At 35.8% G+C, this 15,767-nt stretch overlaps 1 protein-coding gene across 1 annotated transcript in view; it reads right to left on the bottom strand.

Annotated features, from left to right (window-relative positions):
- Positions 1-1,524: 1,524 nt before the first annotated feature.
- The window catches only part of LOC107713829 (tRNA (guanine(10)-N2)-methyltransferase homolog), a 15,967-nt gene continuing 1,724 nt past the window's right edge, over positions 1,525-15,767 (bottom strand). Inside the window, exons 4-13 of the mRNA XM_016519459.1 lie at positions 15,233-15,314; positions 15,050-15,142; positions 14,744-14,878; positions 14,400-14,556; positions 12,980-13,060; positions 12,695-12,859; positions 12,352-12,424; positions 11,106-11,240; positions 5,928-6,048; positions 1,525-1,715 (exon numbers count right to left, since the gene is read on the bottom strand). Of these exons, the coding sequence (XP_016374945.1) occupies positions 1,575-1,715; positions 5,928-6,048; positions 11,106-11,240; positions 12,352-12,424; positions 12,695-12,859; positions 12,980-13,060; positions 14,400-14,556; positions 14,744-14,878; positions 15,050-15,142; positions 15,233-15,314 (1,183 nt within the window). The 3' untranslated portion in view covers positions 1,525-1,574. The remainder of the gene's footprint in view (positions 1,716-5,927; positions 6,049-11,105; positions 11,241-12,351; positions 12,425-12,694; positions 12,860-12,979; positions 13,061-14,399; positions 14,557-14,743; positions 14,879-15,049; positions 15,143-15,232; positions 15,315-15,767) is intronic.

Here is a 15,767-nt window from a genome sequence, read left to right as displayed (position 1 = left end):
TCTATCTGACTGACTGACATTTTGTCTGAATGGAAATTTTGTTTCATGAAACAAAGAATTCAAGAGAAAAAAATGCTTAAAATAGGGGTATAAGATTACAAAACACAACCAAATAAACAAGATTATTTTTGTATTATACCCCATGTGAGTGCCTTGGATTTCTTGTTTCATAGGCTGTTTTCCCTTCTAATAAAAGCACCAGTGGAGGTAATGCCCAACATCCTGGAAGCAACTTTCTGCTGCCAATTTTTTTCTAGCTTGGAATAGTGAGGAAAGGACTGTCCTTTCAAATTTAATGGTCTATTTATTTCTTTAACATAAATAAATGGAATTCCAATATCATTCAACTATGAACGCTGGGGCATATTATAGAATCTCATCTGACACTGAAGGGAAGTTCACAAAAAAAATGTTTTATTAAAGATATGTTGAGAAGATATGGTAAGAATGTTGGTAACCAAACAGTTGTCATTAACCCATGGTATGGAAAAAAAAATACTATGGAAGTCAATGGCTACCGTCAAATGTTTGGTTGCCAACATTCTTCAAAATATCATCTTTTGGGTTTAAAAGAAGATAGAAATTCATACAGGTTTTGATCACCTTGCGGGCGAGTAAATGACGGCAGAATGCTCATTTTTAGGTGAACTATCCCTTTAACACAACTTATCCACTAATTGATTTGTTAGCTTGTTCACAACATTTTGCAGTCTATTTTTCATTGATTTCCCTTTCATGTAAAAAGAAAAAAAATTGAGCTAATCTTGTAATGAGAAGTGGGTTTCGGCCTGGAACAGTTGAAGGCTGCACGGACAGTTCTGTGGCTTTTCACTTCATCAATCCTCTACAGGGGAGAGTTGAGGAATGGAAGGATCTGCTTGCGGGAGATGAACAATGATCCATTTCATTTCTGCTTACTCTAAACTTTGCCTGAATGGGAAAAGAGACAGAAAAACCAGAAATAGGAATTGTGCAAGAAAACAAAAACACTGTTTTATAATGTTTGGGATTCGCCTCAGGATTTAATAATGCAAAATGTAGGTCTATCCTACTAGAAATGCATGCATCTACCAATTTATGACATTAGACGTTAAATCTCTGTCCAAATCCCTCTAAGATCTCTCCTTATTTTCATAGGAGATCTTATTTATTTTGAACCAGACGGCTCTCTTTGAGGTGAGTTTAAGTCTAAGACAGATTCATTAGTCAGATGTCTACCTGACCTGGTATAAACTCTTAAGGGAGTTTAGATAACAGGCCCAGCGCTCCATCTTCCACTGCAAATGTCCAGTAGGCACATTACATTACATCTTTCTACTTTGCAAGCACTCAGAGAAACAAGTATTACGCTAATCCTAGTCACCAATTTATCTTGAACCCATATTGCTAATGCTGCAATAAATTTAATCGCGTCTGTAGGGCTCGCTTTAGAGAGGAGAAAGATAAAAAGAAGTGGAGACGCCTGATAAAACAAGGGTTTTTATTGAAAAAAAAAAAAATTTAAAATACAATGATGCTATAAAAAAAAATGAATATCTAAATAAAAATATAACTTAAACCATTCTTTTCATGTTTTAATCTTTATTTTTCGGGGTGGCTTTGCTGTCCTTTCCATTTTTCTTGGTGAGACCACAGAAGTACTTCTCTCTGAAAGAGTTGTGACCCTGGTACGGGGTGAAGCGAGGGTCAGCAAGGTGCACTAGTCTGTCCGAATCCTGCAAGAAAGCATATTAAACAGCTTAAATAAATAAAGAGCATCAGAAGTGCAAGACTTAAGCAATTCTTCAACAATGGGGAGTTAGATTTTTTCAGCATTTTTCTGTTTAGAAGTTATGAACAACAGAATAACAAGTTATGAAGTTATGAACAACAGTCAGTATCAAAATGCAAATTGGTTCTAGACTGAATTGTTTTTTTACTAGCAGTAGCCTACTATATATTCAAGTGGAGCTGGTTATTTTCTTATTGTCTATTTTCTGGAAGAAAGTCATATGCATTACCGGTTTGGAATAATTAAGATTTATAAAAAATTTAAAAAAAAGAAAACTTTTATGCCCACCAAAGCTGCATTTATTTAACCGCGATACAGTAAAAACAGTAGTATTTTATTATAATATAAAATTTACTTTATTCCTGTGATGGCAAAGCTGAATTTTCAGTAGACATTACTCCAGTCTTCTGTCAAATGATCCTTCAGAAATCATTTTAACCCTTAAATGCATACCTTGGGTCTTTAGCGACCCGGGACGTCATTCACTACCCTCTCCTTCCTTCATTTTTTGAAGTTATACATCAACTTTCTTAGTATTCCTCAAGCTATTTTAAACAATATAACAACATTATAAACAATATAACAACAACAACAAAAAAAAAAAAAATATATATATATATAAAAGAATGTCTGTTTTCTGTTGAATATTTTGTAAAAAGTGTATAGGGTCGCTAGCGACCCGAGGTATGTAATAGTGTAAGTATATTTTTCCTGGGCAACAATAATTAAATATCTGATGACTCAATAAATGCAATTCACCTTTTATGCCTCAAGATGGTGCTGTTTGATAGACAACGATGACGTGATGTTACACTCATAATTACCACTGGCATAAAACAAAAGAAAATCATCAGCAAAAACTCAACTGCCTTGAATGGATTTACTGCAGAGCAATTACTGTATGTAATTAAATATAAGTGTCACTGTCATTTGATGGTGGATGTGGTAAATAAGCTGCCAGCGATCAAAATATTGATTTTGAAGTCCCTGAAAATGATAATTTTGAGAATATGGTTGAGATCGCGAATATGAACCAGATGCTGAATGTACTGGGAAGTGCGCTCTGACGATGACAGTCAGGGACAGTGTTGGTAAAATCATCTGCTCAAATCGAACCCTTCTAAGCTTCAAAAGGTAACCAAATAGGCTTTATTTTATTCTTTTTGTTATTGTAAATGAACAATCTCCGCACACCTGACGGCAATTGATAGGTATAGGAGACAAAGACCAAAAAGATCAAAACTAAAGGATAAAGAAAACAAATCCCGCACACTGATACTTTTTGCACTAATTGACAGTGTGCGGGATTTGTTTTCTTTATACTTTTTGTTATTAAAATATCAGGAGAAATTTATGCCATTGCAGCAGTTAGAGATCCATCCGTGTTGGATATATAGGCCCGGGTCGCTAAAGACCCGATTATGTAATAATGATTGGAGAAACATCCATGCATTTAAGGGTTAATATGCTGATATTATTCAGCAAAGATGCATTAAATTGATCAAAAGCGACAGTAAAGACATTTGTAATTACAAAAGATTTCCTTTTCAAATAAATGCTGTTCATTGAACGCTGTTTATCGAAGAATGTTGAAAAAAAATGCATCACCGATTCCACAAAAAAATTAGGCAGAAAAACAGCAGAAACTGTAAATAACTGATAATAACTGAGCATCAAATCAGCATTTTAGAATTATTTCTGAAGGATCATGTGGCACTGAAGACTGGAGCAATGGCTACTGAACATTCAGCTTTGCCATCAAAGGAATAATTTAGATTGTAAAATATATTAAAATAGAAAATGGTTATTCTAAATTGTAATCACAATATTGTATTTTTGATTAAATGAATGCAGCCTTGGTGAGCATAACAGATTTCTTTCACAAACATGAACAAACCTTAATTATTCCAAACTTTTGACAGGTAGTGTTTCGAAATGACATGTAATTCAAAACAAGTAGTGAGCAGTGTACTTTTACACTTTTATCAGTTTAAATGTACTTATTCAAATATTTCAACAAAACTACACAAAAAAACAAAAACAAAGGCACAATAAAGCAAAATGGCAGAAACAGGTTTAAACGTTTGGCTAAGTCCAGCAAACTTTTATGTCTTCCCTTCACAAGCTCACAGTCAAGTGCCTAATTACAGACAGCAGAGTGTTAAGTTCCTCAGATTTTCCTGCTCAGGGTGGAGGCCAGGATCTTAAGCAGGACCTGCTGGAGGAGGGCAGGAGGGAAGCACATTGCGCCGCAGGCTAACGAGGTGGCAGAAAGACTGTGAGCTGAAAGTGATGACTCCAGCTCTGGGCCTGCAAACACTCAACGGCACCTTCTACAACACACTCCCTTCTGCCAGTCTGCAAGGGCTCAGTTCAGGTCACACGTGCCGGGCCCTTAGTTTACAACTCAACTTACGCAACACAGACCACACAAGCCTCAGGAACAGACCCTAGTGTCTGTGGCGGCTTAAGTGGGCTGTAATGTCAATTAGAATTACAGGATGAACAAATGAAGATGGAAAGTACAGTGAATCTCATGAAAAGTCCAAGTCATTTTTCACTCCAAAATCAAATGAACAAAAACAAAAAAATATATTTTGTTTAAACTATAAAAAGGGTTTTCTTTTGCATTATTTTCATGACAATTATACACATTTATCCTCAACCCTCTCAATTCTCAGTAGCCCACTGTATAATGTATGAAAAAACTAATTTCTTGTGACTAATGCAAATATATATACTACCAAAAGTCTGTGGTCAGTAAGATTTTTAAGAAATGAATCCTTAATTTATTCAGCAAGGATGCATTAAATTGATTAAATGTTAGTAAGGACTTTTATATTTTCACACACAAAAAAAAAATCAAATAAATGCTCTTCTTTTGAACTTTCCAGTCATCAAAAAATCCAAAAAAAAAAAAAAAAAAAATATATATATATATATACACACACACACACATTTAGGACAATTTATACATCACTTCAATATGTAATTATTTTAAGTTTTTAAAATATATATATATTATTATGTCCAGACAGCATTAACTTCAGCGCATTAAAATAATGCAAATAACTGTCAGAAAAATAAAGTTACATTGCAAAAGGTATTTTAAAAAAAATGCTAAATATAATTCAGTAATTTTGGTTTGTGACCCGGACATTTCTTTGTAAGATTTACCCAATGAAGAAAACCAGATCTTTGGTGTAGGCACTTCAGCAGGGGACATGAGGACACACATTCTATGTGCCAAAATGCGAAATGTAAGGAGAAACAACAGAGCAAGAGAGAGAGCGAGATGGAAACAGAGAGAAAGAGAATGAGACAAGGCAGAAACAGGGCCTCATCTTGACTCGGAGTTGTTTGACAGCTCTGGACTAATGCTAGATCTGCTAAGCTCCTAAAAGTCCTGCTTTCTGTTCTAAAAATAGGCTACACTGGGTAATATTTATCCCATAATGCAACAAGACATGTTCCTTCTGTTCTCAAACAAAAGCAACAGAACTCTAAACCTAATATTATAATTCATGTGAAGAGTATTGTAGAACAGTCTAACAGAGCCGATCAAGGACATTAGGATAAACATCCATAAACAACGAGCGGCGGACACTATTCAGATGCTTTTTTCAGCTACTGCTGGACACGAGGAGAAGTTTTGCAGAGATTTCCATAACCTTATTGACAGATCTGATGCCAAGATCACATGAGAGCTACTTGAGCTTCGGGAAATGAGCCAGTTTTCACAGAAGAGACTGATTTGATAGTCATTTGTCATCTTTGGGGGTTGAAGCAAGGACATGACATCTGTAGGTAACATACAGTATATGTTCCAGGTTTGGAGCATAAGTCAGAGGAAATGCATGCCAGTCTGGATAAATATTTGTGAGTGTGTTTCAGGAAAGCTTTTATGGGAACAATTTGGGGTTTTAAAGTGAAGTGGTTGTCAAATCCAAAGATGGATTGTTTTCCATACAATGTGTGATTAAGTCATTAAAGCGGTGTAAAAACAGAGAGTCAATCACAGCCAGATGGCAGGATTATTTTCAGATTGGTGCAATAAAAGACTTAACCGTATGAAACATATTCAGGACAGTTTGCATTTATCAATCTCATCTTTAGACCAAGGGGTCTCCACCCAAAAAACCCTCACATAGCCTACCTCAGGCTCCTTGGTCTTCTCCATGGTGATGAGTCTTCGTGACGTGTGGCTGGACAGAGTTTGTTCGCAGTTGCTGGTGAGAGTCAAACAAGGGTGAAGAGGAACCATCTCCTCACAGTACCTGCAGACCACAGTACAGTTTTAGATCAGCCAGCTGCACGCTCACCAAACGAAACACCTTGATAGTGGTAGGGGATGTCACAACTATCAGCTGTTGCTGCTGAAATTGTGCCACTGCTCACTTGTGTGTGTGTCACATGCAAATCATTGCAATGGAAAAGGGGTGATAGATTAAACTGACTTTTTTTGTAGATTGCTTGCCAATTATTCCCCAGGCAACAAGAGGGTCACCAAAATAACAACAGAAGCGATGCATGAATGTAGTCGATCATTAAGGAAACCATTTGACCTCTTGCTGTAGCAATTACTATATCTTTGTGTCCACTTTGGAAAAGATGACAATGAAAATATAGCAGGAGATGTGTGACCACATTTGTTGGGTTACAGACAAAACCTAGTAATAAAATCAACATGAAGCTAGCTAAAAATACATAATTCTTAAAATGGAATATTTAGAACATCTAAATGATTTTTAATCGACAAATAATAGATTTTTGTTCTATATCTGAAATAAATTATTAAATTTGTTTTTTTTATTTACAACTGAGTGAATCCTATAATTAGACCTCATATGCTAAACAACAACAATACATTTGTTTTTCTTATTTAAAATTGTTGATGTAAGTGATCTAAGTGTCTCAAAAATAAAGTATGCATCACAATAATTCCTGGTTCATTTCATAGATGATAAAAAAAGAAAAAAGACTCTCAGTTCAGCAAAGGAGTCAGTTATAAACTCTAAATGGTTCACTGACTAAAAGCCCTAATATACTTCAAGCAAAAACTAAGAACAAACTACTTTGATGTAGAACAAAATCAGGCCAAAAGTTTTTTCAAGAGTTCGAAACAGTTAGCCAAAGTAAACTTTCTGAAAAAGTTTGCTTCGTCTGGTAAACACCTTTGAGTCACCATTGATCTGTGGTGATTACATAATCAGTATGTGCGATTCAATAATAATAAGAGAGTCTGATTCAAACTGCTAACTCACAAGCACATTCAAAGCATTCGCTGCATCCCGATTTTTGCCTACTCTTTTTATTTATGTCTACAGTTCTGAACCAACCCCTCCTTAAAACCGCAATGGTTTGTGGGCAATATTAGCCATTAGAGTGTACATAGATCTGCACTTTGAATTACCACCTAGAAATAGAAGACCATCCGGATACCTTTAGGATACTAATTTTAGCATACTAAGATTTAGGACAAGCTAATTCTAATTTCAAATACACTATTTAGAATGGATTTTATGTGGATTGGGACATAGCAAGTATCCTGAATTCTTCTGGCTGACTCATTAAAAATAATCAGACCATAAAAGTCCTTTCTGTTCGAATTGGACTACACAGCTACTTTCGCTGTTTGTTGTTGCACTGATTTGTTGATACATCATGCTCTAAAGCCCGATTTAACAGAATAACGTCTGAAAACACATATTTCACCGACAGTAACTATTGTTGTCGCAGTTTTATTTTTAGTTTTTCGCATTTTAAAATCGCAATCTGAAGCCCTGCCTCAACCATAAGAGCCCATCTAACTAGAACCACTGAGAACATCCAAACTATTCGTTGTTCCCAGAGGCTGTGAAGACATTAAGTAAGAACATTAACTCAGCAGGGAGTTGAGCTGGTGGGCTGTTAACATTCACGTGCTGACAGACGCGTTCGCACGCTTAATTTTTCAGACGATTACGTAAATAAGGCTAGCGCCTGAAATCAACGAAAAAATTGGTTCGAGGGCTGCTAGCTCTAGCTGAACCTCATCCACACAAAGCCACTGATCCAAAAACCATTGCGCACACGCAGTTAGCTGCGTTTCAAACAAATCATAAATGATGTGCCTTCTTTTCAACGGACCTGACAAAGCAAAACAAGAAGGCATACGAACCATACATATTCTCCATCACACTGTTTACACGGAGCTACTTCTGTCACCTTGGAGAAATGTCTAACAAATTGCAGCTTTCCAGGAAAGGGGCCTCTGAAGAACCCCATCCACAGAAATCACATGACAGAATCACATTTCTGAATATAGGGCAATGAGTCAGAACTGACTAGTAAATTATGGGGTACTAATGACTGACTGACTAACATCCCATGTGGCTTACACTCATCTCTGCCTTCACTTCATAATGTCCATGTCCCGTAAGAGAGATTATTCTTCTATTTGCAACAATACGCAGTGGTAACAAAACAATTAACATAAAGGTCAAAGATGTGTCTACTTATAGATTAGGTGGATATCACTTACAAAGATGTGTCTACTAATCATAAGACTTACTTTTCACCGTCATGTTGACGTCTAGATCACCGTGGATGTTATGTAAGGATATGTTTCTCTGTCATACCTCATTTAGTTTTGCTTGTAACAAGTGACCCGTTGCGTCACCAGAAATCAGGAAATCTTGCTGTTTACTATGGAGGAAGTGTTTTAATTTGGTCTAGGGGCATGATTATGAACTTTCTCCTCAAGATGAAGTGGATGAATTGGACACTGAGGGCTGTTTCCACTTATAACTGTTACAAGGGTAATCAGCGTCGAAGCCCCAGATTCCAGCAGCAGTCATCTGCTCCTTTGACACCAAAGTTTATAAACACAAGTGTTGCTATACTAACGCCGGCTCTGAAGATGTGGTCATAAAGCTCCTGACGCCAGCGCCTCCTTGTGGTGATGTCACTGATAGCTTTAATGGTTTCTTAGTTAAATCCTTCCTGTCTGCAGACCCCAACACATTCACCAGATACACTTCTGACCCGTCGGCCGGATATACTGGAGTTCAGTTCTGTGTAGCTTGGTTCTGACTCTCTGATGCACGTAGTGATAAAGATATACAGTACCATTCAAAGTTTGGGGTCATGAAGATTTTTATTTATTTTTTAATGTTTTTGCAAGAAGGCTCTTCTGCTCACCAAGGCTGTGTTTACTGGATCAAAAATACAGTAAAAACAGTACTATTGTGAAATAATATTACAAATTTAAAACAAGTGTTTGCTATTTTAATATATTTTAAAATGTAATTTATTAATGTGATGGCAAAAGTGAATTTTCAGCATCATTTCTCCAGTCTTCAGTGTCACATGATCCTTTAGAAATCATTCTAATATGCTGATTTGCTGCTCAAGAAACCGCTCTTATTATTATAATGTTGAAAACAGTTGTGCTGCATAATATTTTTGTGGAAACCATGACACATTTTTAATGCAAAATTCTTGATGAATAGAACATTCAAAATCAGCATTTATTTGAAATAGAAATCTTTTGTAAAATTATAAATGTCTTCACTGTCACTTTTGATAAATTAATTTAATGTGTACTTGCTGAATAAAAGTTGAAAGTAGTGTACAATACAGATCAAGTGCTTTCACTTCCACTATCGCACATTTTATTATGTTAATATTGTGAAATAAAGCTGGATATTGATAGCATTAATTAATCTGCAGGATATTGTATGAACACAAAAATAAAAAATAATGAGAAAAAGAACTGTGATATGTGACTGCATCTGCACAGCCCTACTTAGAAAGCACTTCATTGTATTAAATAGACAATGCAAGCTAAATTCATTATTGTTGGCAGAAATCTTGAGGGAGTGAATCCTGTAACTATATGATGGAAAATCTGTCTATAAGCGAGACGAAGGTGAGGTAAAGGTGTAGATCAAGCGGCAGGCCCCTCCTTTGAGTCACAGCTCTTCCCGGGCCCTATAATCAGAGGGTAGCATGTCTGTGGACACTGCTGTTTGTGGTCAGTGGGAAATACTTCACACCTGCTCCTCTGCTGGGCTGACCGCAGGTCAACAAGCCTGAGCTGGTTTAACATCTACCACCTCAACAGGGGGCTTGAGCTACTGATATGCTTTGAGCTCCTATCTACAGACATAGGAAGGTACAAGATAGCCCCCTAGTGACTGATTCAGTACACATGTGCTAAAGCAGTGTTTCCCAACCACTGCGCCATGGCACACTAATGACCGGTTGTCAGGTGTGCTGTGAAAAATGATCATAACTTCCCATCTCTATTATATTTTGTTATTATTGTTTTAAAACAGTGCTACTGGTCATCCTTATGTCTGTTTTACAAATATTTAACCAATGAAAAGCATTCAAACCCCACCTCCATTTAGATTGATGCGCCGCGTCTGGATATGGATCTCTGCTTGTTTGCAATGCAAGGGTAAATAAATAACTGATGTTTGAATAAGTACAGCATTTTCTTTACTAAAGAAACACTATTTCTATAAAGGCTAATGTTTTTTTGTATGTGTCTGGAGAGCGGAGAAGACTTAGCATTTGCCATCTAGTAGTAGCCAATATACATTTATACATTTTAAATATCCTGTGCATAGCAGTTCATCTCTTATATCATGAGATTTGGGCCAAATCTATTAAACAACAAGAAAATCTGAGCTAGGGCTGTGCAATTAATCGCATGCGATTGTCATGCGCATCTCGTCAGTAAAGCCGGTTCCGTGATTAGTAGTAAATCTCCATCACCTGCTTTCAGATGGAGCGGCATTTACTACACAGAGCCGTAGTTCATTGACAGTTAGGCAATATTGCTTTCATAATCGCAGATGAATCGCATTCGATTATGAACGTGATATTGCCTAGCTTGCCAGTGATCTACGGCTCTGTGTATTAAATGCCGCTCCATCTGAAAGCAGGTGATGGCGATTTACTACCAATCATGGAACCGGCTTTACTGACGAGATGAGCTTGACAATCGCATGCGATTAATTGCACAGCACTAATCTGAGCTCCCATATAAATACAATAAACTGTATAACCTGTAAGTTAATGAAAACGTAATGCGATGCACATACTGCCTCAGGTGCGGCCGTTCTAATGACGGACAAAAACATACCTCCACCATTCAATGGTAAAAAACCTTGTTAACTCCATTTGAGCATGATTTTCATAAAATGTTAAATGCAAGTGTCTGATCATATATAAAGCCACAATACCAACTCTGACGACGCAGTGTAATTATAAAAAAAAAAAGGGGGTTGCTATATTTCAGTTTACTTATCAAAACTGTGGCAGTCTGATTAGATGTACTTACTCTGGTCTGTAGATTGGAAGCCAATAGACGAGACGTCCACCTAAAACCAAGTGGTGGGCTGCAAAATTCAAGAGGTCGGCAAAGATATCACTCAGGTGGTAAGCCATTGAAACAGGGACGTGACTCTCTCCAGAGCTGCAATGGGATATGAAACACAAGAAAATATAATCAACTCAGAAACTCAAAAGGGATAGTCTGTCATCATTTACTTGCCCTCAAGTTGTTCCAATGGAGAAGAAATTAAGAAATCAAGAGAAATTTTTGAATGTGCAAAAGAATGTCTCATTCACCTATCACACATTAATCAAAATCTTATAAACATGTCGATTTAAAATTTGGTATTTTGCTCCCTTTGTCCAATTACATGGAAAAGAGCGACTAATACATTATACAAAACATTACCTTTTGTGTTCCATGGGGAAAAGAAAGCCATAAGGGTTTTGAAACAACATGAGTGCATGTAAATTATGACAATTTTCATTTTTGGGTAAACTGTTTCATTAAGCACAAGAACCGGTTTCCTATACATGGATCAAGTCAACATCATAATCTGATACAGGGACTCCAGTCTTCAAGACATTATTATTTATTATTATTATTATTTCTCAGGCCTGAATTAACATAAGTAACTAGTATATAAATATATAAAGGTTTGTTGTTTTTTATATTATGAATATGTTTGTATTCAGCAAGGACACATTAAATTGACACATCAAAAGTGACAGTAAAGACATTTATAATGTAACATAAGATTTATATTTCAAATAAATGCTTGTTCTATTCATAAAGGAAACATGGGGGGAAATTGTATCACAGTTTACAAAAAACATTGAGCAGCACAAATGTTTTCAGTATCGGTAATAAAAATGATATTTGTTTCTTGAGCACCAAATCAGCATATCAGAATGATTTCTGAAGGATCATGTGACACTGAAGACTGAAGTAATGATACTGAAGAAATTCAGCTTTACCATCACAGAAATAAATTGCATTTAAAAATATATTTAAAAAAATAAAAAACAGGTATTTTAAATTGTAATATTATTTCTCAATACTACTCTTTTTACTGTATTATTGATCAAAAAATGCAGGTTCGGTGAGCATGAGAGACTTCATTTTAAAAAGCCTTTGAATGCTAGTGTAACTGTATAGTCTTGTACCATTTGTTGTGTTAGAGGTGAGGCAAAGGATGACTGGCTCATATCTATCCATTAAAAATGCAGGTGGATAAAAGTGATAGGCTTACAAGTCCTCAGGAGGTTTGATGATATCTTTATGAGATCCCGTTCTCCTTGTGGATTCACGAATACCATATGGAGCTGCACAAGGGAAAAGAAAAACACTTAAAGCTACAAAACATCAGTTAATACTGACAAACAAAAAAATAATGCGGCTTTAAAGGTGAAGTGTGTAATTTATGCACCACTAAATGTAATTGAACAATTCCCATGCAACTAAAAATCCAGCTAGTGTTTTGGAACATGGTAGCTGGTTTTTAGCTGGCCCAATCAGGTATACTATAGAATTTTTACATAAAAATAAATTATACACCCTTCACCTTCGAAGACTTTAAGTTTCTAGGAACATACGGTCTGTAACAATGGCATCAAACTGTGCATTTTTTCTCCAAACAGTTTTGGAAGCATCAGACACCATGACGTCCACATACAGACTCTCAGTCCCATACTGCCGCAGGTTTGCTCGGATGTTCTCATCCGGTCCTCTCCATTTCTGATTCTTCCTGCTGGCTTTTCCTGCAACGGTTTTAAATGCTCACAGGTGGGCACTCACTACAAAAGTATGACTAAATCTTCATTGTGTGAAAAACTGAAGGAGTGAAAGAGAAAATTACTTAAATGCTTTAAAAAACATACCTATTCCATGGATAGTGTTATAATCAATGTCTGTTCCACATACATAAGCCCCAAAACGCGAACATGCAACCAGAAGACTACCTGAAAAACAAAACGGAGTAAGAAAATGATCATCACAGAATTTAAGAAAATAATACAAGTAATCTCTGGAATATATCTGACTGTAGATCTTTATATCTGCTTGACACAAAGTACGGCCTATAAGGATTTCCAGGCAACCAGAGAGCGTTCAACTAAATAAGCACATCTGGCCTGCAGATCTCCGTGCATGTGGTGACAACAGACTTATGATAAAGCCCTGGCAACATCATGGCACGCTACAAACTCACAATAAGCCTCGCTTTGGGAAAGACACTGAGTGAGAAATGCAGCCCCATGCTGTTTAGAAAGCCAGCAATCCTTCATTTGACTGAAGACACTCGAAAGTGGTACTTTTCAAAGTCAAAAGAAAGAGGAAAAGTGGGCCAACTGAGATTGAAAAGTGAGAATTTCTGTGAGCCATCACCAAAAAAAGAGATAGAGATCTGCTCCTGGTTTGTGTTAGACACAAATAAGAAACAGATGATGATGGCACATATCTTCAATCACCCAGACAAGCTGTCAGATGTGATTTCACTCAGAACGAGAAAGAAACACAAACACCTGCTTCAGTTTGGCCCAAAACGAAGCATCTAAACTGTTCTGATTAACAACATGCCAAACGAACACATTTTCCAAGACTAAATGAATTAATTTGCAGAATAAATTTATCTGACATCATAGACGTGTTGGATGAGAAACTTATACACTGACTTTACTGAATGACTTTTTATATTAAAACTGACTTTTTAATACTAGTTGTCGAAGAACCACCAATATAATGTTCAAATAATTAAGAAATTAACAAATAAATATAAGTAAATTGATCAAATATAATACTATTAAAAATGACTGTTTCAAATAAATACTGTTCTTTTAAAACTTTCTATTCATCAAAAAAAATCTGAAAATGCACTAAATATTAAGCAGCACAACTGTTTTCAGAATTGAAAATAAGATATGTTTCTTGAGCACCAAATCATCACATTTGAATGCATTCTGAAGAATTATGTGACAATGAAGACACAGTCTTGCATCACAGCAATAAATTATATTTACAAAAATATAAAAAAAGAAAAGAGGTATTTGAATTTTAATAATATTCACAATATTACTGTATTTTTGATCAAATAAATGCAGCCTTGGTGAGCAGAAGAGACTTCTTTCAAAAACATTTAAATATATTATCGACTCCAAACTTTGTAACAGTAGTGTATATGACGGCTATTTTATAACAGCCTCAAATGTGGCTCATCCAATCAGATATTAATGTCTGAATTTATGTCATGCGACATAAATGGCTGTATTTCAAAGACTTCTATGCACACAGACATTTCCTCACCTGTTCCAACAAAAGGATCATAAACCAAATCATCAGCCTTTACTTTGGCATGATTGGCCATGATGAAGGAGAGGCCAGCGTCCATACTAGTGTTCCCAATGAAATGTCTCTTCTTCACACTGTAAGAGCGAATTAATTCTCTCTGTCCATCTGCAATCTGAAGAGAAAACCAACTGTTTTAAATTTAATAGTTGATACAGTATGTTACCTTATATTTCAAGGACATCATACAGCTTTACTTTCTAAGGTACAAATCAAACATTTTACAAATCCATACAATAGTCATATGTGAAGCCTTGTAAAGACTATGGAAGAAATGTTCTGAACCGTTATAAGCAGCTCACCCATCTGCCAAAATACATATGCAAAGGCTCCTCTGGGATGTCATTAGGATCAGAGCCATAATCCTCCAGCAAACAGAAAATATGTTCTGGATCCTTTAGATTGACTGTCCCTTTAAACGGCAAGAAGTCTAGAGCCTGTGGCAAAAATGCACTTTATATATACACACATGATTTTCACAGTCCATAACAGAAGACATTCAAAATTGCAATTAAAGCTGTTGCTAAATTAACGCCAATTATGGACTGTATGCCACAGAATCAGGTATTCAAAATGCACACATATGTAAAATACAGCAACATACTTACATCAATCTTTTCGATTCTGTCCTTAAACACTAAAGTTTTGTTGAAAGTGTAGACATTGATCTTATAAGTAGAATTTTGTTGTAGATACGGAGCCTGTGAAGAATTAATACAAGATACAATTTATTCAGAGATAAGCTCTATAAATCATATTGTACTTTATTAGGAGGGGGAACATAAACAAACCTTGTTTTCTGCTGGATACTCCAACAACGACGTCCTAAGCTCATCTATTGTTGTTCCATGACCCCAAAGTTCAAAAGCAGACCTTGAAGTCAATATTAAACTTTATATAAATACAGCAATTCAATAGTTATTACTGTTTGTTTTGTTTGTTTGTTTAATCAAGACTTTACAATAAGATCTTTCATTTGTTAATGTCAATTAACAACCTAACAATGAGCAATATATATTTTAATATTCATTAATATTTGTTAAAAATACAATTGTTTGCTGTATGTTGATGTCAATTCACAGTGTGTTATCTAATGTTAACTACTTTTGGTATTAAAGGGGTCATATGATGCTATTTTAAAGATCATTATTTTGTGTATTTGGTATAACAGAATATGTTGACATGCTTTAATGTTCAAAAAAACACATTATTTTTCAAATACTGTACATTATTGTAGGTCCTCTATGCCCCGCCTCTCTCAAACACGTTGTTTTCAACAAAGCCCCCTCCTTTGACAAGCGCAGTCTGCTCTGATTAGCCAGCTGA

Source organism: Sinocyclocheilus rhinocerous, unplaced genomic scaffold (genome assembly GCF_001515625.1).
Source record: "Sinocyclocheilus rhinocerous isolate Xijiao unplaced genomic scaffold, SAMN03320098_v1.1 scaffold779, whole genome shotgun sequence".
NCBI lineage: Eukaryota > Metazoa > Chordata > Actinopteri > Cypriniformes > Cyprinidae > Sinocyclocheilus > Sinocyclocheilus rhinocerous.
This window is presented reverse-complemented; position numbering and strand designations above follow the sequence as displayed.